Source organism: Littorina saxatilis, linkage group LG9, assembly GCF_037325665.1.
Source record: "Littorina saxatilis isolate snail1 linkage group LG9, US_GU_Lsax_2.0, whole genome shotgun sequence".
In the NCBI taxonomy this organism is placed as follows: domain Eukaryota; kingdom Metazoa; phylum Mollusca; class Gastropoda; order Littorinimorpha; family Littorinidae; genus Littorina; species Littorina saxatilis.
Window position 1 is genome coordinate 34,920,802 of NC_090253.1, and position 25,629 is coordinate 34,946,430.

At 44.3% G+C, this 25,629-nt stretch overlaps 1 protein-coding gene across 5 annotated transcripts in view; it reads right to left on the reverse strand.

The window, feature by feature from the left end:
* Nucleotides 1-18,889: 18,889 nt before the first annotated feature.
* The window catches only part of LOC138977047 (microprocessor complex subunit DGCR8-like), a 55,357-nt gene continuing 48,617 nt past the window's right edge, over nt 18,890-25,629 (reverse strand). For all 5 annotated transcript variants that reach the window (XM_070349951.1, XM_070349953.1, XM_070349955.1 and 2 more), the window contains exons 15-17: nt 25,302-25,382; nt 22,947-23,039; nt 18,890-19,372 (exon numbers count right to left, since the gene is read on the reverse strand). In XM_070349951.1, coding sequence (XP_070206052.1) covers nt 19,295-19,372; nt 22,947-23,039; nt 25,302-25,382 — 252 coding nt within the window. In that variant the 3' untranslated portion in view covers nt 18,890-19,294. The remainder of the gene's footprint in view (nt 19,373-22,946; nt 23,040-25,301; nt 25,383-25,629) is intronic.

The following is a 25,629-nucleotide window of genomic DNA, read 5'->3' on the forward strand; positions in this document are numbered from 1 at the left end:
GATCCTAGCGTCCCTCGCAGTGAGAATTGCCCAAGAAACGGTACTTCCTCGCCCCACTCGCTTCACTCACCAATTCTCGCCTTAAAGAAACGAGGGACAGCTAGGTTACGACGAGCCACAAACATTTACGGCGTAATGTGTTAATCATCTGAGTGGTTTCCAGCAGACTGGGACAAAAATCAATTGATGTATTCGATAATGTGAGCTGGCAATGCAATTGTCTGCGAAGCAAAAATAAAACACATTAGCGGCACTGGGTATGCCAATTACGATAATTGCTTTCTGACGGAGAGTCGAGTACTCTCTCTCTCATCTGACAATATGAACGGCGCAATTCAAATATTCTGATTACTGGGGGGAAAAAAGCTTTAGCGGCGGGGTTTTTACTTGTTAGTCCGGTCCGTTCCTAGGAATCTACAACTTGCCAGCATGGTGGTTAGAAAATGTAGGGGAAGGTTGCCTAATATGGACCATTGCTTAATATGGCCCACCTCTTGTTCTGACAAACTAACGGTGCCAGAGCGTTCAAAACAATTTCATTCGCTGTATTTACCCTCTCTGGATTACTTGCACCTATCAAAACAGTTGCAGAAACACAAACCTCAAAACCGTTAGGCTTTTTATTTTTTTTGGCACTTTTGGCAGCGTTCACTCTAAATATGATGCCTGAAACGAACTAGTTTCTATCCACAGCGAAAGCTGTTATCACACAAAAATTGCAACATATGACAGCTAAGACTGTACATGTATTTGTTACATTTCAGCTGTGTAGACCCCGAGTTTCTACTGCAAAAAAACCACCATAATAGCAAAATTTAAAAGTACGTGTGTGTACTAATATGGACCACCTTCTACAAATCGAAGAATATAAAAGCTAAAAGTTTGTTTTCATTTAATTCATTAAGAAGCTTGCTGAAAATAACTTAGCTCTCGAGCTTTCAACAAAATATAACCTCTCTTGTTAGCGTGTTTGTTCGATTCAGCTTTAACATCCAGAAAATAGACTTTAAAGGTAATCAAATCAGGCGAGGGGAGGTGTGACGCTCAAATAGAAATATGAGTAGTCGACACAATGCCAATGCATATTATGTGAGCTGTCTTTATTATCCATCTTGCCAGTTCAAATTATAGTGTTATCCCTTCTACATTGAAATGCTGTTTTCAGATCACGATGTTTCATTCTGTGCAGTAGATTGGTTCCTTTTTCTCCAGATCTGTAAAAATAAGATCTTTGATGATTTATTTTTGATTTTGATTTCACAGATTTCTGTAGATAAGAGAGAGATTAATGACGATTACAGAGAGTGAGATACTGCTGCAAAAAACAAAAGAACACAAAAATGTGGCCATTCCACATTTCTTGACCCCCCTGCCAGTTAACATAAACTTGGCCAAACAGTTATTGCAACAAATTTCGCACCCAAATTAAAGCATTAATTCCCGTGTAATTTCATTAAAACTTTACATGCCAGTTCTTCTTCTTCTTCTGCGTTCGATGTTATGGCCGTTAAATCCTCAGGTTGGTGGCTGCCAAGAAGTCCGCAGTCTTCTGTAGATCGGCAGTGGGTCCCGAGAGCTTGGTGCCCATGTTGGTGTCTTCCGTCCAGTAGTGCTGGCGTGCTGTCTTGGTGTGGGCATGTTTGTAGAACGTGCTCTGGGGTTTGTTCCTCTGAGCCGCACTCACATTTGGCTGTGTCGCTGAGTCCCAGTCTCTTCAGGTGTTTTTTCAGTCCATAGTGACAAAGTGCGCAGACGAAGAATGGTGGTCTGGCTTCTTCTGTCAAGTTTGTTGATTTGGTCTTCCTGTGGGTTGTAGTTGTTGTTCTTAGTCTTCCACTACTGTCTGAGACTTTCGTTTAAGAAGAGTCTTGGCTTCCATGTAGGAAGTGGAGATGTGGAACTGGGGAAGACCTGCTCCTTCCTTTGCGAGCCTGTCTGCACTCTTATTTCCGGTGTTGGGTGGGTTGTTGTCTGCCACACACATAGTGTCAGTTGAACAAGTTAATGAAATTGTTTTGGATATTAATGATATTAAAAACAAGAGCGAATTCACTTGGATTTTTTCCTAAAAGTAATAACGGAAAGAGAAAAAACGAAAAAAAACACATTCCAGTGGCCTTGGTTTAATTCAACTTGTGAAAGAAAAAGGAAGACATTTTTTCGAGCCAAAAATGTACACAACAGATTTAAAAAAGTGTACCCAAAGATGACCGAACACGAGCTAGCCGTGATTATAAAAGGGAAATAAATAAACAGTTTAAAGCACACCAAGCGAAGATTATAAAACAAATACGATCACTTAAGTCCCGAGACCCAAAGGCATATTGGAACATTTTAAATGGTAATGAGAAACATGAGAAAGAAGAATTGTTATCCCGAATTTCTTGTGAGACTTTTTTTCCAACACTTTAAAGAAATGTTTACGATTTGATGACTCGAGTACAGATCATGTCCATGGTGATTTGGAAAATGCATTTTTGAATCAGCCTTTTACAGAAGATGAAATTATTAAGGCCATACGTTGCCTCAAAAATAATAAGTCCTGTGGTAACGACCAAGTGATTAATGAGTTTTTGAAAGCATCCTCAGGAAAATTAATTACTGTGTTTACAAAGTTGTTTAATATTATATTGAGTTCCGGTATGACGCCTGACGAATGGTCGATTGGTTTATTGATGCCAATTTATAAACAAAAGGGAAGTAGTGATAACCCTTCTAATTATAGAGGGATCACTTTGTTGAGTTGTTTTGGGAAACTCTTTACCAGTGTTTTGAACAACAGATTGACTGCATTTTTTTAGCATTATTCAATTATTGGGCCTGAACAAGCTGGATTTCGTGCTAACCACTCAACCACTGATCATATATTCACCCTGCATAGTATTATTGATTATTTTCTGTCCAAGAAAAAGCGACTATATTGCGTATTTGTAGATTATGAAAAAGCTTTTGATTATGTTAAAAGATCATTTTTATGGCAAAAGTTGTTCTTTCTTTATTTGGTGTTTAACGTCGTTTTCAACCGTTCAAGGTTATATCGCGACGGGCAAAAGTTGTTGGATTCTGGTGTGAATGGACGCATACTTTCGGTTGTGAAAGAGATGTACCGTAAAGCCAAGTCACGTGTGATGTTCCATAAAGAGCGATCAAATTATTTTCACTGTGGCTCTGAAGTTCGACAGGGTGAAAATTTGTCACCGGCATTGTTTGCCATATATCTAAATGACTTAGAAACATTTTTGTCAGAGAGGATCGAAGGCCTGCCATCATTAGCACATGACGTAAGAACTCTTGCCATGGGGGAAGATGAAGAAATGGTAATGTTAAAAATGTTCGTTTTATTGTACGCCGACGACACAGTCATCATGGCAGAGACATCAGAAGCATTACAGTTGGCATTAAATACTCTTTCTGAATATTGCGAACATTGGGATTTACGTCTGAATTCAGGAAAAACAAAAGTATTAGTATTTTCTCGAGGGAAAATACGAAATATTCCCACATTCGTTTATGCGGGTCAGAAATTAGAAGTGGTTTTGGGCTATCAGTATTTAGGAATGTACACTCTTCAAAAAAAATTAAGGATCACTTTTTTCAAGCACGCCACACACAACAGACATGACCGAATTCTTTCATCTTTTTAGAATTATATAATTGAACAACAAAGGAGTAATGACAAACAAAGCAAAGATCGAACGCGGTAGCGACAATTTAGCTAGAGTGTGTCAAACGTGACAACCATCGAAAATGGAATTCACAACAATGTGAATCGGTGTCAATAACGCGTGTGCCCTCCGTTGTGTGCCAGGCATTCAACACATCGTTGGCGCATGGAGTGGATCAGGTTGCTCTGGGAACTCCGTCAATCAATCAATCAATCAATATGAGGCTTATATCGCGCGTATTCCGTGGGTACAGTTCTAAGCGCAGGGATTTATTTTTAATTTTTTTATTTTATTTGATTTTATGCAATTTATATCGCGCACATATTCAAGGCGCAGGGATTTATTTATGCCGTGCGAGATGGAATTTTTTTACACAATACATCACGCATTCACATCGGCCAGCAGATCGCAGCCATTTTGGCGCATATCCTACTCCATTCCACTCCTGCAGCAGTTGACCCAGATTGGCAGGAGGAGGGTGATGTTGCTGTACCCGACGACAAAGCTCGTCCCACATGTGCTCTATGGGGTTCAGGTCCGGGCTGTTGGCTGGCCACATCATCCTGTTGACCCTGGCCTGCTGGATGAAGGTGTTTACAGCTGCAGAGCGATGAGGAGATGCGTTGTCATCCTGAAGAATCACACGAGGGCCGATAGCTTGGAGGGCTGGAACGACCAGGGGTTGCAGGATCTCATTCTGGTATCGGACACCGGTCAATAAATCCATGCGCCTTGAATCCGTGGTTGAGATATGTGCGCGATATAAATTGCATATAATAATAAAAAAAAGTTGCCCACTACATGGTACAGAGGTGTCCTTAGACGTGTGCTGATCCCTCCCCAGACCATCACAGAGCCCCCGCCAAAACGCTGTCGTTCCAGAACAGCGCCTTCTGCGAAGCGCTCTCCGCGACGCCTCCACACTCGGATGCGACCATCAGCAGGTTCCAAGCAAAAGCGGGACTCATCTGTAAACAACACCTGAGCCCACTGCTGACGTTGCCACCTCACATGTTGAGTGCCCCAGGCTCGGCGAGCTGCTCGGTGACTAGCAGTCAGGGTTGTTCCTCGGACTGGACGCCTTGCACGCAAGCCAAAGTTGTGTAAGCGGTTTCGGATCGTCTGACCACTAACAACAGTGTTGGTGCTAGCTTGTAGGCGTTGCCTAATGTTGTTTGCCGTAGCCATTCTTTGTTGCATGGCCTACCTCTGAATGAAGCGATCCTCTCTTTGTGTGGTGACTCTGGGCCGACCAGAACGTTGTCGCTCCTGCACTCTTCCAGTTGCGTGGAATCTCTGTTTTAGTCTGATGATGACAGAGGGGGCCACTGCAAGCCTCTGGGCCACTTGCCTGGCAGCAACACCGTCTTGTAGCCATCCTATTGCCCTTCCTCTATCCAAATCGCTCAGTTTTCTTTGTGGGGGCATGTTGCTACTGTGCATAATTGTGTCAGCGTGTCAACCTTTAAACACCAGCTGGTGAGCGATGTTCATAGCCAGGACCCTGTTGTAGCATGTGCATCACAACCTTTTGCCCTGACATGCGTTCCGCAAATTTCATGGGGCTATAAAAAAACACCCTTTTTCTTCCAAAATGCAGAAGCTTTTGAGAAGTCCCATAAAGGGAAATAACTCTGCCTGCCAAACAAAATTCTAGGTCAAGACTCATTGTTAATTTGTTAATTCAAACACAATAATCTTTTAATTATTGTGTCGATGTTTATTATTTTGGCAATTTTTTATAATTAGATCCGTTTTTCAACCGATCCTTAACTTTTTTTGAAGAGTGTATATAAATTATAATAATAAATTCAATGTAGCCCAAAAATGTTTGTATGTAAAAGCCTCAAGGGCTATGTTTGGCCTTTTGAAAAAATATAAGAAGATAATGTTACCCCTAGATATCCAGTTAGAATTGTTTGACAAGATGATTGTGCCAATTTTATTGTATGGATGTGAAGTATGGTGTCTTGGTATGCTCAATTTAGCTTCAAAGTTGCAATTAAGATTTTATCAAATTGTTTTGAAGTTGGGTAAGTCAACTCCCAGCAAAATGGTCTGTGGTGAAACTGGAAAGTACCCACTGGAAATTCAGGCGAAAAATAGATTGTTAAATTTTTGGTTTAAGCTGTTGAATGTTAATTGCAAGTATACGTTTTCCAGTATACTTACTTACTTACTGCCTTTCATGCCTGGTGGCGTGTAGGGCAGCTTTTCCAGTATAGTATACCGTTTTTTGTATCGCCAGTATGTAGAGAATATTTATAAATCACCATATTTGAATTGTATAGAAACAACGTTAAATAACCTTGGCCTAAGTGGAATGTGGATAAACCAGTGGAAGCTGAGTTGTTCTAGCCATTGGTTTAAACTAAAAACATTACAGTGTTTGAAAGACCAATATGTACAGATGTGGTTTTCTGATTTAAATTCCAGTGAGATGTTTTATAATTATCGGCTTTACAAACAGACGTTTATGTTCGAAAACTATTTGAAAGTACTCCCACACAATTTGGGAATAATATTTTTGCGCTTTAGAACGCTAAACCACAAGCTGCCAATTCAGACAGGAAGGTTTATAAATATAATACAGAAGGAAAGAGTGTGTACAAAGTGCAATAATGGCGATATTGGTGACGAATTCCACTATGTGTTTAACTGCAGCTTCTTCAACGAATTAAGAAAAAAATGTATCCCACTCAAGTATCGCAAAAATCCAAATGTAATAAAATTTCAACTTTTATTTTCAACAACAAATAAAAAAAATATTGTTAAATCTAATTCACTTGATCAAAGGTATTTCAACAAAATTTTAAACAGGTGTTGATAGGGGGGAAAAAAAATGATATAGACAGCTGATTGTAGGGTTCTTTATTCCCACGTAATGTTATGTAGGAATGAACTCAGCCATAAAACGAGAACGATTATTCTGGAAATTTGATTTCCACATTGTAAAACAAGTTATTTTATATTTTCAACGGAACGAGTATGTATTGATGGAACAACCTGCATTCCTCTCTGTATTGTTCTTGTATTTTTTTTTTCATGTACCCCCAAGGTTTTTTTAAAAATAAAATTTGACTTGACTTGGCAACCCCAACATGCGCAGGTATCCACTGGAGCACAACCTGGTTGTTATGGCACAGGGTGCTGAGGCGTTCATGAAGAAGTCGGGTGGGGAGGTCGGTGGGCCCAGACATGAGAGACTGGAGAGTCGGTGAGCAGTACGATGTTTTGTTGTTGGCAGCCTTCTCCTACGAGGTGTTCGGTGGCAGCGGTGAGGGCGTGGACTTCTGCTCTGTAGTGGTTCCATCAGGATTACGAAAATAGGCACCACTGCCTCCATTCCGGATGGCATGCTCTGCAGAACCGTCCGTATAGGCCTGCGTCCAGGTGCTGCGTGGAAAGCGATCCTGGAGCATCTCCAGTGTGAAGGCCTTCTGGAGTGTCTGGAAGGGTCTTCCTTGGAGCCCAGACAGTAGGTGTGAGCTTTTCACATTGTCTGGGGTCTGTTTCCAGAATGTCTGCATGTACTTTGTTGAGGTCCTTTATTTGATGCTTTAGACTCTTTCTTTTCAGACGTTTTTTGGTGCCTTGCTGAAGTTTTGTGTGGAGGGGATGTGATGTCAGCCTCTTCAGTTTTTCTCCTTGGAGAGCGATTTTGTGCTCCCGCCTGGTTTCCAGTGGTTGAAGGTCTGCTGTTTTCTCCATTTCCTAGATTGGTGTGCTCTTCATGGCTCCCAGAATCATCCCGAGTCCAATGTTCTGCACTCAGTCAAGCTTGGACTTGTTCGTTTTGGAGGCAGTGTTCCATGTTGTGGAGGCATACTCAGCAACTGGTCTTACGGTGCCTGTATACACCCTGTCTTCTTCTTTTTCTTCTTCTGCGTTCGTGGGCTGAAACTCCCACGTACACTCATGTTTTTTTTGCACGAGTGGAATTTTACGTGTATGACCGTTTTTTACCCCGCCATTTAGGCAGCCATACGCCGTTTTCGGAGGAAGCATGCTGGGTATTTTCGTGTTTCTATAACCCACCGAACTCTGACATGGATTACAGGATCTTTTTCGTGCGCACTTGGTCTTGTGCTTGCGTGTACACACAGGGGGTGTTCGGACACCGAGGAGAGTCTGCACACAAAGTTGACTCTGAGAAATAAATCTCTCGCCGAACGTGGGGACGAACTCACGCTGACAGCGGCCAACTGGATACAAATCCAGCGCGCTACCGACTGAGCTACATCCCCGCCCTATACACCTGTCTCAGTATGCCAGCATTTGCGCCCCATTTGGTTCCTGCCAATTTTTTCATTAGTGCGAGCTTTTTCATTGCCTTTGTTTCTGTGGCTTCAATGTGTGGCTTCGCACGTTAAGCGTGTGTCTAGGGTTACTCCTAGAAAAGTTGGCGTTTCAACCTGTGGAACTGCTTCGTTCTTCAGTTTCAGCGAGACCTTTTCCTTGGATGTGGAGAGGGAGAAGAGTGTGCTGACAGTCTTGGTTGAGTTGAGCTGGAGTGCCCAGTCTTCAGTCCAACTGCATACTTTGTCAATGGTGTTCTGCATGCGGTGAACAGCTGTTGTTGTGTGTTCCTGGGCACACCATACTGCGAAATCATCTGCATGCAGGGTGTTCGAGACATGACTTGGCACTGTGGTTGTGATGTCATTTATGTAGACAAGAAAGAGGGTTGGGGAAATGACTCCGCCTTGGGGAACGCCCTCTCGATCTCAACCTTACTAGGTTGCTGGCTGCTCCGTCTACCTTCACTCTTGCTGTCCTGTTGAAGAGGAAGTCTTTCAGCCACTTGTACATCTCGCCCTGAATACCCACATTCAGAAGTTTTAATAGCAGCCCTTCCTTCCAGATTTTGTCGAAAGCCTTAGACAGATCAAAGAATACTGCTAGAACTTTCTTCTTCTTTTGAAACGCCTCTTCAATGTCCTGTGTCAGGAAGGCAAGTTGTTCTTCGGTGCTGTGGTATTGTCTACAGCCAGTCTGTGTTGATGCGAGTGCAGATCTTGACTCCATGTACCACAAAAGCCTTTTGTTAATGACTCTTTCCATGAGCTTTCCAACACAACTGAGTAGACTGATCAGTCTGTAGAATGCAGGATATCGCTTGTCCTTTCCCTTCTTTGGGATGGGTCTTATTTGGGCCAGTTTCCAGCTTGTAGGCACAGTGCCTGTTGACCAACTTTGGTTGTAGATGGACAGAAGGAAACGTTTTGCTTTTAGACCTAGATGTCTCAGCATTTCGTTGGTGACACCGACAGTGCCTGGAGCCTTCTTCTGTTTCAGCTTTCTCAGTGCATCTTCTAGCTCACGCATTCTCAGACGTACTGACGGGCGCAGTGGCGTGGTGGTAAGATGTCGGCCTCCTAATCGGGAGGTCGTGAGTTCGAATCTCGGTCGCTGCCGCCTGGTGGGTTAAGAGTGGAGATTTTTCCAATCTCCCAGGTCAACTTATGTGCAGACCTGCTGGTGACTTAACCCCCTTCGTGTGTGCATGCAAGCACAAGACCAAGTGCGCACGGAAAAGATCCTGTAATCCATGTCGGAGTTCGGTGGGTTATGGAAACACGAAAATATCCAGCATGCCTACTCAACGAAAGCGGAGTGAAGCTGACTATGATCTCAGAGTATAATTTGGGGAACCCAAATGGGCAAACGAGCTCACAGGTAACCAGACAATTCTGGAACGCTGAAGAAAAAGAAATCAGACGTTCGGTCATACAGTGGTCCAGATCTGCAGTGGTTTTGCTTTGAAGCGCAGCTCGTGTTTGGGACCTGACATCTCTTGCTCTGTCGGGTGTGGGCGAGGCTGTGCTTGCTTCCCTTTAACAACTTTGGCAAAGACGTTCGCCGCTGTTTTTCCTGTGACAGCTCCACTGGTGGTTTGAAGCGTGGTTTTGCGCCTGTCAGAGTTGTCTTCATTCAGTGACTTAGCCAGTTGCCACAGTTTCTGCGTGTCTTCTCTCTCCAGCTAGACTGTGTTTGGTGTAGCTTTGCTTTGTCAATATCTGATTTTAGCTGGGAGTGCCTTGCTACATTCTGCTGTGTGGGACTTTTCTCCATTTCATCTCTGGCCTTGCTCAGCTCTTTGTGCAGGTTATCCAAGGTTTCATTCCAGTACGGTTTGTAGTCATGCCGTCTGCCTCTTGGAATTGACTTCTTTGCCGCTTCGAGGACTGCGGAGGTGAACACGGAGGCGTTTTTGTCTACACTGTGCTTGCTGGTGGTAGCAGACTTGATGTAGAGGTCAGTCAGCTCGCTGAAGAGCTTCCAGTTGGCTTTCCTGTAGTTCCAGCTCGGTGGTTGTTTTCCAGTACTGGGGGTCACCTGCTTGGCGATCGTCAGGATGACTGATTTGTGGTCACTACCTCCAAGCTGCTCACTAAACTCTCTTTTGCCAGTTAAGGCCGTTCACTTGACTATCAGGTCAAAGTATCCTTAGTATGTTGGTAAATTATTCTGAAAGTTTCAAAGGAATCCACCTATAGTACAGCGCTTTTTGTTATGATACCCCTAAACAAATGACAAATGTCTGGTCGATTTTGAGGGTACCCTTATTTGAGCGGTGGTCACGTGATCGACACCTGCATCATTAGGAATAGATAATTGATTTGACTTTCTTCTCAAATCGAGTTTAGAACTGTACCCACGAAATACGCGCTATATAAGCTTCATATTGATTGATTGATTGGGTGACACTGTTATAAACCGACACAGAGGACTGATCCTGGAGGCTCATTTCAACCAGCTGACAGCACGGATCAGCTTCAACATCATCACTCTCTTTATTTGCTTATCGATTTTTTTACACTTTTACAATTAAGTTTTCAGTGGAGAAGACAACAGGAGTGTAGGTGCGTGTCCTCTATTTAAAGACCCCCAAGAATCTAAACGTGGCCAACAAATTATTGCAACAAGTTTTGCACACAAATTAAAGCATTAATCCCAGTGTCATTTCATTAAAACTGTACATGCCAGTTAAGGCCGTTCACTCAACTATCAGTATCACCTTTTGGATTGAAGATTTCTTTCACAGGGATCATGTGACCGCCACTCAAATATAAGGGTACCCTGAGGCATCAAAATCAACCCAATTAAAAATCGACAAAAAATTATAATAGGCAACTCTTTGCAATTTTTACATACGCAAAGAAAGTCCAATCAATTATCTACCATGAACAGGTTGTTCTGTTTAGCTAGCTTGCGTATTTCGTGTGCTATATGCTATTCCTAATGATGCAGGTGTCGATCACGTGACCACCGCTCAAATAACGGTACCCTCAAAATCAACCAGACAAAAACGGAAGGGCCCAATTAAAAATCGACAAAAGAATCACAATAGGCAAACTTTTGCAATATTTACATACGAGAAGAAAGTCAAATCAATTATCTACCCTTAACAGGTTAATTTGTTTACCTAGCTTGTGTATTTCGTGTGCTATGCTATTCCTACTGATGCAGGTGTCGATCGCAAGCTAGGTAAACAAAACACCCTGTTCAGGGTAGATAATTTATTTGACTTTCTGTGCGTAAGTAAAGGTTACTTTTTTTGTTTGTTTGTTCGTTCATGGGCTGAAACTCCCACGGCTTTTACGTGTATGACCGTTTTTACCCCGCCATTTAGGCAGCCATACGCCGCTTTCGGAGGAAGCATGCTGGGTATGTTCGTGTTTCTATAACCCACCGAACTCTGACATGGATTACAGGATCTTTTTCGTGCGCACTTGGTCTTGTGCTTGCGTGTACACACGGGGGTGTTCGGACACCGAGGAGAGTCTGCACACAAAGTTGACTCTGAGAAATAAATCTCTCGCCGAACGTGGGGACGAACTCACGCTGACAGCGGCCAACTGGATACAAATCCAGCGCGCTACCGACTGAGCTACATCCCCGCCCACAAAGTTTTGTCTATTGTGATTTTTTGACGATTTTTAATTGGGTCCTTCTGTTTTTGTCTGGTCGATTTTGAGGGGACCCTTATTTGAGCGGCGGTCACGTGATCCCTGTAAAAGAAATCTTCAATCCAAAAGGTGATCCAGATGGTCAAGTGAACGGCCTTAACTGGCATGTACAGTTTCAATGAAATGACACTGGAATCAATGCTTTTAATAGGGTTCGAAAATTGTTGCAATAATTTTTTGATGATGTTTTGATTATGCATGTAGGGCAGAAAGATTGTGATTATTTTGGACATGTAAAGACACTTGCGTCACGTGGATTTTGGGTACAAAATTAGTGGCGCTTTAGTAATAATAAGTACTGGCATATGTATCTTCTGCAATTGAGCCAAGGGTTTTTGGCCTTGTAGACTGTTTAAAAACCTGCCTTTTAGTTCTTTGAAGAAGGTATCCGCTGCATGTCCTCGATTTGGCCGCCATAACAATCGAGTTTTGTTCACAAAAAAATAATGGAAAATTTCCTAAATAAATTTTCATTTAATTAATATACTTACCCGAATCACATTAGCATTGAGTCACCTGAGATGCTTATCACTGAAAAACGCTTACCCGGCTAAAAAATTTAAAGGGAAGCAACCCCATCACCAAAACGAAAGTGAAAGTAGCTTTGGTAATGGGCCAGTACACCGGGAGTTACCTCCCATACGGATGTACGCCACGTCACTTCCTCTAGGAACACGTGCCTCTTATCATACGGCTTTAAAAAATCTTAAAACCATAAGCGGGGCAGGTGGGAGGGAATACAGTATGTGATTCGGGTAAGTATATTAATTAAATGAAAATTTATTTAGGAAATTTTCCATTAAATATCATATTCTTACTCCGAATCACATTAGCAGATAACATCAACAAGGCGGTGGGCTAGAAATGAATCAAAACTCACCATCAAGTTCTGGACAGGAACTGGCCTGCTGCTATGAGCGCTGGAAGGCCTCTGGAGCCATCCTGTCGAAGAGCTGTGACGTCCCGAAGATAAAAGTTTATAAAAACATCTTCGGAACGCCAATACGCAGTTGTCAGCACCTCCTCTAGACGTCTGGAGCGCAGAACTGCCAGAGAGGATGCCCACGCCCTCGTTTCATGGGCTCGGGCCGAGTCAAGTGGCAAGGAGGGCATAACCCCCCCCCTCTTTGTGCGACTCCACTCATAAGCCTGCTTGATGAGCGAGGACACCCACCGGGCCAACGTTACCTTCGACAAATCTTTCTCGCGCCTAGTAAGGAGAGAGATAAACAACAACTTCTGAGAACTAGACCGAATCGGCTGAGTCCGGGCTAAGTACAGACGAAGTGCCCTCACAGGGCAATTGACCGAATCGGGGTCATCCGGGGCCAACGCGCTGGTCAGAGCCTTAACTCTAACCAGCGGAGAGGCCTGCCCCGGAGACTGATTCTTGGCCAGGAAATCAGGCCGGAAACGCAAGGATGCGGAACCGTCCGGCTCAAAGGAGATATCTCCAGGCTGACCCGACAGGGCGTGGACCTCGCTACCCCGTCGGGCCGTAGCCAACAAAAGGAGAAACAGCGCTTTGCGAGTGACATTGAACAGACTGGCCTCGCTTAAAGGCTCAAAATCCGCAGAACGAAGGAATTCCAGGATTAAAAACAAGTCCCACTTGGGAGCGGGCAAACGAGCTTTAGCTTCCTTAAGAGCAGCCCCTTTAATGACTGCAGCTATAACACCCCCGACTCGAACAGAACGACCAATCTGCTTAAGAGTCGCCGAGATAGCGGAGCGCCGGACCCTCAACGAGGAGACTGAGGCGCCCTGCGAAGACATGAAAGAGAGGTGGTTAGCGACCTGAATAGAGCGCGGAGCCACCGAACTCACCCCTCTAGCTGAACACCAGGCAGTCCATGCCTTCCAGTGGGAAGCATAAACTGAAGAGGTGGACGCTCTATGCGAGCGAGCCACCAAGTCCAGAGTCAAAGACGACGCCCCAGAACGCTTCAGCGAGTCCCGAACAACTTCCACACGTGAAGCTTCAGAAGACTGGGCTCCTCGTGTGGAATGCCTGTTCGGGGCTGCACTAGTTCCCCTCGCACGAGTGCGAGAGGAATGGGGGGCCCTTGGGCGAGCCGAAGAAGATCTGGAAACCAGACCTGCGACGGCCACAGAGGAGCGACCAGAAGAAGAAGGGCCGGCTCCTCCATCTCCGCTTTCCGGATTACTCGGCTGAGTAACGGAAAGGGAGGAAAGGCGTACGCCTCCAGACCCGTCCAGGGAAAGTCCAGAGCGTTCACTCGCCATGCCTGAGGGTCCGGGAATGGCGAGACGAACACCGGAAGCCTCTTTGAGTACCTTGTGGCAAAAAGGTCCACCAGAGGCTTTTGGACCTGGGCCCAAAGGCGAAGCAGTGCCCCGTGAGTGATCGTCCACTCCGACTGAAGCACTGTACCGGAACGACTGAGCGCATCCGCCAAAGTGTTCAGCCTCCCTGGAAGGTACCTGGCCGAGATCGTGATATGATGCTGAAAGCACCACACCAGGATCTCGCAAGCCCTCTCCGAGAGAGACGGGGACCGCGAGCCTCCCTGCTTGTTGATGTACGCCGCCACTGACATGTTGTCTGTAAACAGACGAACATGTTTGGCGTACAGGGAGGGCAGAAACTTGGCCAGAGCTAGAGCAACTGCCTCTAGCTCCAGCAAGTTGATGTGCCACAAGGACTGCTCCGTCGTCCACAGACCGGAAGTAGTCTGAAGATCTGTATGTGCCCCCCAACCCTCCCTGGACGCATCTGTAAAGAGGTCCAGGTCGGGGAGGGGCACGACGATCGGAACACCTCTGCAGACCCACTCCGTGTCCAACCACGGGAGGGTCGCAGACTGGAACCATCCCTGCAAAGGGATGAGGGCGTCCCAGTCCACCAGAGGAGAGTCCACAAACGGCTTCAGCGCGAACTGAAGCGGACGTTTGTGGACCCGGCCCAGTGAAACCAGAAGAGCCATAGACTCCATCTGCCCCAAGATGGAGGCGAGCGAGCGGATGGAAGCCATCAGGAGAGGTAAAGTGGAGCGAATCTGGGCTTGGAGCTTGTCCACCCTTCTCTGAGAAGGCTGGACAGTCCAAGCGACCGTGTCGAAAGACATCCCCAGATAAGTGAATGTCTGTGACGGGGTCAGCTCCGACTTTACCCGGTTGATCGAGAACCCCAACGAGTTGGATTCTCGAAGAACCGTCAGGGTATCCTGCGAACAGCCGCTCTGGGACTGGTTCATGATGAGCCAGTCGTCCAGATAAGCCCGCAGACGGATACCCTGGGACCTCACCAGTGCACAGACCTGTCTCACCACCATGGTGAAAATCCATGGTGCGAGAGACAGCCCGAAAGGGAGTGCGCGAAACTGGTAGATCTGATCTCCCCACCGGAAACGAAGCCATTTCCGGTCGGCCGGATGCATAAGAATGTGAAAGTATGCGTCCGTGAGATCGATCGAGGTCACCCAGTCTCCTGGGCGGAGAGAGTCTCGGACAGAGGCTGGCGTCTCCATCTTGAATTTTATCTCCCTCAAGAAAGTATTGAGGAGAGATAAATCCAACACGGGACGCCATCCTCCTGATGCTTTGGGAACAGCGAACAGACGCCCGTAAAATCCCAGGGAGCTGTGGACCCGAACTCTCTCCACCGCGCCCTTCTGCTCCAGGGAGGCAATTTCCGACTGCAAGACGGAACGTGCTTCCTGCGAGAAGGGGGGCTTGAACCGCGGAGGCACTCGGGTAAGAGGCGCCTTTTCCTCCCGCCAGAGTAGACGGAAGCCCGATCTCACCACTCCCACAATCCATTGGCTGTCTACTACCGACATCCAACGAGAAAGTGCCCGGGAGGGGCCTCCCGCCATCACCAAGGTGGAGGGCGGGAGGGAGGTGAGATCGGGAGCGCTTCATTGGGGGTGTGGCTTACTTCCAGAGCCGCCACGCCCCCTCCCCGATGCCGTCCTCTTCTTCCCACCACGAGCGGCCGGCGGAGCCTGCCGCTTCTGAGCTGGCTTGGGGTTAGACGATGTCTGAGCCTGCTTCTGTTTAGAAGGCTGAGACTGTTTCACCCCCTTCAGAGTGTAGTCAAGGAACTGACTGTCCTTGTTTGACTGAATCTCCTTCTGTCTGGCATCCAGTGCCAGCGGACAGAAGAGAGACTCCTCTGAGACCGGGGAGACTCTCAAGGTCTCCCTAGTAGCCAGTTCCGTGAATTGGGACTGCGAGAGGAAGAGATCCCTCCTGCAGAGTACCGCTTGGGTGTACTGCAGGGAGGAAAGACGCAATTGTTCCTCATTGACCTTGGCCAATGCGGTCAAAAGCGCAGAGACATCGTCCGCATTCTGTTCTTCACTGAGAGTGAAAGGAACTAGCGAATCGGTCAATGCCCGAGACAGAGCCCGAACGAGAGTCTCCGCAATGGAGGACAGTTCGATCTGCCGACGTCCAACCTCCTCAGCAGAGAGGAGGGAAGCCTCGGAAACCGGCAAAACCGAATCACGCTTGATCGGTTTAGTCAGAAGAGGCAGCAATTCCCGGGAAACCGGAAGGGTAGCCCTAGGGAGAGCAAAAGACGCCAGCCAATTCTGGCTCTGATTGGGCATGCCAAGCTTCCTATTGACCGTAGGCACGAAGGAAGAGGCTTGGGCAGCTGAAGCCACCCACTGCTGAGCTGCTTCCGGAACTGGACCAAAAGGAAGCAGTAACGGAACAGGCACTGGCCGAATACCACTCCCCGCATGTGCTGGACGAACCAGTGAATGCGAAAGTTGGTAAGCCACTGACGGAGACTCGGCGAACCGGAAGGAAGAAACATCCTCCTGTGCCGGCCGGAAGTCCGCCATGGCAGAAGGAACGAATGATGCGGAAGAGTCCGCAGCCACCACCCCTTCAGGAAAATAACGAGACGTTACTTCCGCCGCGACGTCAAGAACAGACTTGAGCTTCGACGGAAACACGCCCCGCGACTCCTCGCTGACCACTGATGGAGCATCAGAATAGTCACACGTGGAACCATGACCGAAGTCACCAGTTCCGGAAGCAGAAGCATGCCCTGGCAAACCGGAAACCGGAAAAGCCTGAGCACTAACGTCATCCTGCTGCCCAAAACCTTGTGAAGGTAAAGGGTAAGCAGGACGACCATCCGCAAAAACCGGAGCTGGATGAGCTGACGTCACTCCCCCGACTGAGTGGAGTGATGCCTGCTCAGGCCTAGTTGCTTGAAAGCCGGAAGGCGCACGCTGTAATCCACTATCTGGTATCCGGAAGGAACCACCAGAAGAGGAAGAAGCGTTTCCGGCCGAAACCGGAAGTGTAGTCAACGGAACCGCAAAATGCGGAAGTGAAGACTGCACTGGTTGACTTCGCGATCCGGAAGGACCGGAAGTCAGTGAATACTCCATCCTGCCGCGACCGCCGTAGCGTGCCGGAGCGGACGGATCATCACTTCCGGCAAGTGCCGGAAATGCGGCAGTCGAAACCGACTGCCGCCGCTGTTCGAACAAGTCCGGGGCCTCGTAGGTTATCGCCGGAAATGAAAGATCAGCAAGGTATCGGTCGTGACCCGATGCGAAAGAGCTGTCCCCCGAAGGAGAACGTCCAGGCGCCTCACGAGGGCTATCGGACCAGCTCTGCTTACCAACCGACGCTGAAGAGGGAGGACGCTGCTCCAAGCCGGAAGTGGAGGCCAAAGACACGGAAGCCAATGCCCGGACGTCACTGCCAGATGCCGGAAACGCCGAACTGCTGGCGACGGAACGCTGAAATTCTGCCTGCACCAAGCTGCGGATTTCTGGAACCAGTGACTTTAACAGAGAGGAAACCAACGCACCTTGTCCAGGTGCTAACAAAGAAGACGGAGTCTCCGAAGTAGAGACAGGTGCAGAAGTAACAGTAGCGCTAGGCGCCGCAAAAGAAGCAGAAGTAGTAACAGCGCTAGGCGCCGAAATTGGTACAGCCAACAAAGTGTTACGTTCTTGGTCTGTAACAAGTAACGTTGCTTTGGAAGAGGAAGACTTAGGCTTAATTTTCCCCTTGGGGTCCGACTTGCCACGGCGCTTGTCTGAATCAGACATGTTGACAACAACACGTGGCAACGCGAAAAAATTTACTGAAACATAAGTCTAAACGACTGGAAAATTCAGTAAACACACGCACAAATGCGTTAACAAAATACTATAGCTAAACTTGCCCCACAAGCAGAGGCACGGAGAGCTACAAACAAAGTCACACGAGCTAGAAAACTAACTCACACAACAAAATGGCGACACGCAAGACACTGACACAAACGTCAACAACACGTGGCAAAGTAAAAAGATTTACTGAAACGTAAGTCAAAACGACTGAAAACACAGTAAACACAGACGCTTACGCGTCAACAAAATACTAAAGCTACACTTGCCCAAACAGAAAGAGGGCACGCAGAGCTACTAGCAAAGTCACACGAGTTAGCTAACTAACTCACACAACAAAATGGCGAAACACGCAAGTCACTGACACACAAGTCCGTAAAAAACGGACAACGTACAGTAACGAAACAGCGCAAACAACCAACAACAAACGGGAACGAGCTCACCAAACTGTAGGCAAGGCGAGCAGACAAGCTGGGTAACGTGGCCGGCGGGTGTCACTCAAACACACAAGGTCAGCCACAGAGCGTCAAAAAGTGAACCGTCCTCTCCGAGGTGAAAAAGACGTATGATAAGAGGCACGTGTTCCTAGAGGAAGTGACGTGGCGTACATCCGTATGGGAGGTAACTCCCGGTGTACTGGCCCATTACCAAAGCTACTTTCACTTTCGTTTTGGTGATGGGGTTGCTTCCCTTTAAATTTTTTAGCCGGGTAAGCGTTTTTCAGTGATAAGCATCTCAGGTGACTCAATGCTAATGTGATTCGGAGTAAGAATATGATATTTAATTTGAGATTACAAGTCTCAAATTGAATTGGATGTTCACAACCAATGTGAAAGAAATGTTCATTGTCTGACCAATATTTCAACATAAATTTCAAGGTGTACAGTTTTATATTTTCTTGTTAAAAATACCTGTGAAAGAGCTAGCATACCCCTTCAGCCGCCATGTTTGGCCCAGTATCATGCACCTCCACATATCGGTGTGGATCCTTTGGGGTGGTCATTGTAAGCAAGTGGTGGTTATCGAGAGGCGGTCCCCAGGCAGATTCAACTGCAGTTGAAATATCCAAACATGTATCTGTTCTCATTCTCGGCATAGGAGAAATTACCCACATGATCAATCTGTCACACTTCTCAAACAACCAGTCAATTGTCTCTTGCTTTATTTGCCTGTGAATTTCCATTTTGTCTAGGGCAATAACAGAGGTTTAAAATATTCCCCACATAATTTTACCACACCCTATTGTTATTCTATGCTCTGTACATTCTGGTAAGATTTCAAAATCAATCATTTATGAAGATAATAACACTGTTCACTTTCAACATATATGCACTAGTACATTTGTTTCAGCACATTATACTGTAATAGTATTGCATCTAAAGATGTCAAGAGATGCAAAAGTAATGCACATTCGTGAAAAGCACACTCTAAAAGTAGTTCATCTTTGCAACTTCCTGAAATTCAACTGTTAATGGCAAAAGTCCATGACAAGTGAATCCTGAGAAAGTAAAATTCTAGTCCTCAGACTGCAAAGATTTTCTTCCTTAAAGATTTACAAATCAACACTGGTCACTTTGTTAGGAAGATCCTCACTGTTCACAACCAGTCGTCCGTGAGACTTTATGGCATCCTGCAAAATACAATGCAGTCTTTATAATATAGACATAAGGTGGCACCAAAACATTCCACCAAACACTCCCAACTGACTGGGAACCTCTTCTTATAATGAACAACTTTAATTAGGCACTGACTTTGTTTCTGACGACGAAACTGTTTCATGACACACGACTCTCAATGTCTTGTGGATGAGAGCTGGCCAAAGTGACACAAAGTCTTCAAACTATATGCAACATAAGCATTGCGTCTTCCAAGTTACAGTGCTGAATCAAACTTTGAAATGTTTAGAACAGAAAAATAAATTGCACTATAGATGATGCACAGAACAATATAAAACGGTCGTATTTCTCACCACGTCATTGCTACAGCAGGTATAAAATCCTACCTAGTGTTAAGAAAATCATGGAAATCTCCTAATGTCTTAAATAAGACATTCTGATTTAAATTTGTTCTGTAAATGTTGTAATGTTTGCACCAACAACTGATTCCGTTCATCCACCGGATGTTTCCGTTCATCCGCAGGATGTGTCCGTTCATACAGCCCCATTTTCGTCACTTGCTTCGGGAAAAACGTTGTGGTAAGTCGTGTGGGCAGCGCGCTTGTGTGATATTGAAAGAATAAGGTAGCGAAATGGTTGGGCTATGTGTACGATAAGTACCAAGGTGCTAGTGAATCCTAATAATAACACACGCGGGCCGAACGTGGCAAAATTGCCTGATTTTTTAACATTTTCTTGTTTTTCTCGCTCTGTTATCGAATCTGACCCTTGATTTGCACATGATCACCCAAACCATTGCCTGTTACGACATTTCGCTTGAACAGAAGTTTATAGAAACCCATGGCTTTTGTACAATCACTTGTCTTTTGAAAACATACAGATTCCGTTCATACCCCATGTTTCCGTTCGTACAAAAGTGCATGTTTCCCTTCGTACGAAAAGCGTTTCCGTTCATACACATTCGTTAGATCAGAGTGAAACAGGCCCCCACTACAAGTTCTGTGTATTCCAATCGTTTTCAAATAGCACAAAGTACGAATGCGTGTGATATTGGACCTATGTGAACCATAAGACGAATTGAATTTGCAAAAAACAGTTTTGTGTCCGTTCGTACTGATTTTGACGGGAAAATGTGTCTGTTCGTACCACTTTCATCAAATTGTTTCCCTTCGTACCCTTTTCAGTAATGTGTTCAGTGACGGAGCTTTCTGTGTGTTTTGATAAGAACGAAGATTGATTTGTGCAGTTGTGCTTGCTTTGCAGCACTGCAACTAAGACTGAACTAAGTAACATGTACATTTGTATGTTACTCCTATCATGCCATTTGCTTCACCTGTGATAATCATGAGCAGAATTTAGACAAATCAAGAAAAAACATTATCCAGGCTCTATCAGTCCTTTTTACATTTAGTCAAGTTTTGACTTAATGTTTGAACATAAATGGGGAATCGAAAGGAGGATCGTGGTTTATGATGTATGTGTGTGTGTGTGTGTGTGTGTGTGTGTGTGTGTGTGTGTGTGTGTGTGTGTGTGTGTGTGTGTGTGTGTGTGTGTGTGTGCGTGCGTGCGTGTAGAGCGAAACTACTGGACCGATCTTTATGAAATTTTACATGAGAGTTCCTGGGATTGATATCCCCGGACGTGTTTTTCTTTTTTTCGATAAATATTTTTGATGACGTCATATCCGGCTTTTTGTAAAAGTTGAGGCGGCACTGTCACACCCTCATTTTTCAATCAAATTGATTGAAATTTTGGCCAAGCAATCTTCGACGAAGGCCGGACTTCGGTATTGCATTTCAGATTGGTGGCTTAAAAATTAATTAATGACTTTGGTCATTAAAAATCTGAAAATTGTAAAAAAAAATTTTTTTTATAAAACGATCTAAATTTACGTTCATCTTATTCCTCATCATTTTCTCATTCTAAAAACATATAAATATGTTATATTTGGATTAAAAACAAGCTCTGAAAATTAAAAATATACAAATTATTATCAAAATTAAATTGTCGAAATCAAATTAAAAACACTTTCATCTTATTCCTTGTCGGTTCCTGATTCCAAAAACATATAGATATGATATGTTTGGATTAAAAACACGCTCAGAAAGTTAAAACGAAGATGGTACAGAAAAGCGTGCTATCCTTCTCAGCGCTACTACTACCCCGCTCTTCTTGTCAATTTCACTGCCTTTGTCATGAGCGGTGGACTGACGATGCTACGAGTATACGGTCTTGCTGAAAAATTGCATTGCCTTCAGTTTCATTCTGACAGCTTGACTAAATGTTGTATTTTCGCCTTACGCGACTTGTTTTATAAATGTCTTTGATGACGTCATATCCAACTTTTTGTAAAAGTTGAGGCCGCACTGTCACACCCTCATTTTTTTATCAAATTGATTTTAAAACTTTAGCCAGGCAACCCCCGTACTATGGGATTGCATTTCAGCTTCAAAGCTTAAAAAATGATAAAAAAAAGTTTGGTCATTAAAAATCTGAAAATGCTAAAAGACTGAATGTCTAGGTTTAGCTTGCAGAAAGCATATTTTGAACAGGTTTCACATAAGTTTAGATCTTTGAAATGACATTGTGTAAGGAAACTGGAAGAAGACACACTTATCAAAATGTTTGCTCTTCAGTAAGATTTTAAACAGGGATGGTATTGCACCAGAAAAGCCACAGTCGCGTGTTGTTGCACTCATGAACAACATGCATTATGGGTTATACATAAGTCGAATTAGGGATATTAAAATGCTAATTGCACAAGCTTTCTACCAAAAATCACAAACGTCATGAAAAGCGTACGAAGGGAAACAATTTGATGAAAGTGGTACGAACAGACACATTTTCCCGTCAAAATCAGTACGAACGGACACAAAACTGTTTTTTGCAAATTCAATTCATCTTATGGTTCACATAGGTCTAATATCACACGCATTCGTACTTTGTGCTATTTGAAGACGATTGGAATACACAGAACTTGTAGTGGGGGCCTGTTTCACTCTGATCTAACGAATGTGTATGAACGGAAACGCTTTTCGTACTAAGGGAAACATGCACTTTTGTACGAACGGAAACATGGGGTATGAACGGAATCTGTATGTTTTCAAAAGACAAGTGATTGTACAAAAGCCATGGGTTTCTATAAACTTCTGTTCAAGCGAAATGTCGTAACAGGCAATGGTTTTGGTGATCATGTGCAAATCAGGGGTCAGATTCGATAACAGAGCGAGAAAAACAAGAAAATGTTAAAAAATCAGGCAATTTTGCCAAGTTCGGCCCGCGTGTGTTATTATTAGGATTCACTAGCACCTTGGTACTTATCGTACACATAGCCCAACCATTTCGCTACCTTATTCTTTCAATATCACACAAGCGCGCTGCCCACACGACTTACTACAACGTTTTTCCCGAAGCAAGTGACAAAAATGGGGCTGTATGAACGGACACATCCTGCGGATGAACGGAAACATCCGGTGGATGAACGGAATCAGTTGACACACCGTGAACAAGAAAATCTGTTGCCTGGGCTGTTCTGTGGATGAGCTGGTTTCATGCTGTAAAAAGGCAAAAGGCTCAAAGACTACCAACCTTCTGTGCACTTAGTCTCTTCATCTCTTCCCTTAATCGATCCAAAATGGCTTGGTTTGGCCGATGACGCTTGACCTCATTGACCTCCTTCTTCTGGAGAATAGAACAAACAATAGCTATCAAATTAAGAAAATATATTTCCTGCATTTCCATGCAATTTTCTCAAAACAAAACTGATCTTCGCACATATCTGTGACATCCTTTAATACCAAAATGCAGCTATCATTCTACCTCAAGCAATATTTCATTTTTCATTTCTTGCATTTTTTATATACAGAGTATGAAACCCCAGCCATGAAGTTTATTCTTACCTGCTATTGTAAGGTCATTCTTTGGTTCGAAAACACCCCGAATCATTCCTTTCCAGTTTATTTATCTGTTCATCAAACTTATCTATATTCTTTGAGTGGTCTGACAACCATAAAAGCCAAAGTTACTTTAATGTCCTGCTCTTTCACTGTTCATGGCATTACTTTTTTTGCCATGGTCAAGTTTTAAGGGTCAGAATTATCTTCTTAAAATCATCAATAATAACTGTTAGCTACTTCTGACCATACAAGTACCTCTCACATTGTGAAAATGGTGCAAAACTGAATTGGGGAAGGGAATACTAAACACATGATGCTTGAAAAGACAGTGAGTGCTCAATAGACAAGAATGAAATTAAACTGATAATGGACAAAAACGTTTAACCAAAACATACCTCCCAAAAAGCTTTGTTTTGTCATTTATGGTAAAAGTTTATAAGTTGGCAGCCACTGTTAATGGCTGATTCATGACTAACCTGAAAGGTCTCAAATGGCTGATTCATGACTAACCTGAAAGGTCTCAAGTCCTAAGGCTAAGGGTTAGGATTATATTCTTAAAATCATCAACAATAACTCTCAGATCATTTTGGCCACATAAGTACCTCTCACATTTTGAAAATGGTGCAAGACTGAATTGAGGCAAGAAATACAAAGCACATGGTGCTTGAATAAGAGAATGAGTGCTCAATAGACCATGTTCCGAAATAACTTAAATTTTTTTAAGTGGTGTGGGATGAGCCCCTTTGTCACCCAAGCGTTTTAACTTGCAACGAGCAAATAGCTCGCTACTGGCTAGCTTTAACTTTTCATTGTGACTATCAAATATGTCTGATGTGCTTAAAATAATACTAATTGGAGTTCAGGATTTGTTGCAGCAATGATTGCTGGCCTGCAGTGATGGCTGACAACGTGTTTGGACCGAGGCCACGGGGTTTGGTCATGTGAATTTAGGAAAACACACGTGCTTAGTGATCACTGCCAGTGATCAGCAAACAATCGGTGGTGATTAGTGGCTGCAATGTGCATATTTTTGAAAGAAAAGGGTACCTCTTGACCACACACTGCATAAAATACACAACAGAGTTGGTTGTTTGTTGTGATGATAGGTTAAAGCTGGTCAGTATCGAGTTAATTAAAGCCCCACTCCGCCTAACATGAGGTTTACAGAACGATGACATCTTTCACTAAAACAGCAATAATTAACTTATGGGACACACTCACAATAGCATTCAACAACATTAAATGACACGTACAGATCTCTTGAATTGCTATTCAGCGCGCGTAAACCACACACCAGTTCTCGTGGTTATTTCAACCCCCTAGCCATCCATGTGACCCACTTTTTCATACATCATCAATTGAGTGGTTTGCACTTTCAATCTTACTCTATATCTGCAAAAGCATGTTATTGTGCACCTCTAAATCTAAAATACAACAAAAGACTGATAGTGACACAAAACAGAGTGACGGCGTCTTCAAAGAAACTGTAGCGGTTTGCGGAAAATTTGTCTGGTAAGATGCAGCTACTTTGATGTGATAGTCGCCCTGTTGCGGAAGTACGTTTGTATGCGCGCAATACTCAATCTACACAGGCACAGCAACAAACAGTATAAAATGTTTGAAATCTCAGTCGACCAGCATCTTAAAAAGGGGAAAGTTGTATCGTTTTCAGTAGCCTACTTCCCCGTCATCAACTGAAAAGAGCTGCAATTTACACGCACTAGTCATCTCACTCATGTTAATGTTTTTGTACTGTATGTAAAAGCTCGGGGAGCTCTGTGATCAGAAACAGATGGTTTACGGGAGGCGGAGGGTGGCTTTAAAGAATACAGAATAATTTTGATTAAAAAAATGTTTTGGTACTGCATTATGTCTATATCATAAAGACTGCATTATGTTTTGCAGGATGCCATAAAGTCTCACAGACAATTGGTTGTGAAAAGTGAGGATCTACAGTGAGAAAGGATTTCCTTGTGGATCTACAATTTCAATAAATGTTGAATTTGGTCACATGCAAACACACTGAAAGTGGCACCATGAGGCATACCTTAGCACACTGCCCTCTATCAGCTGTGTTTCCATACAGTCGCAACAACGATCCCCAGCTTGGAACGTGAGGATGTAGTTTCTGCAACCAAACAAATGCTGCGCTTAAGCACAAAGCCTATACAAAGGATTTCTCAGTCTTATTGAGTCTTATTCATAAATTGCCATTTTCATGAGACAGGTCATACAAATGTAGTCGCCAAACGCTGACGACAACAATCAAGCAAAATTTGAAGACTAGGGAATACAGTGATTCATCATAAGTAAAACAGGAGTTACCTCTTCACCTCTTATGAGCACATATATCATTATACAATTTAATTCATCAA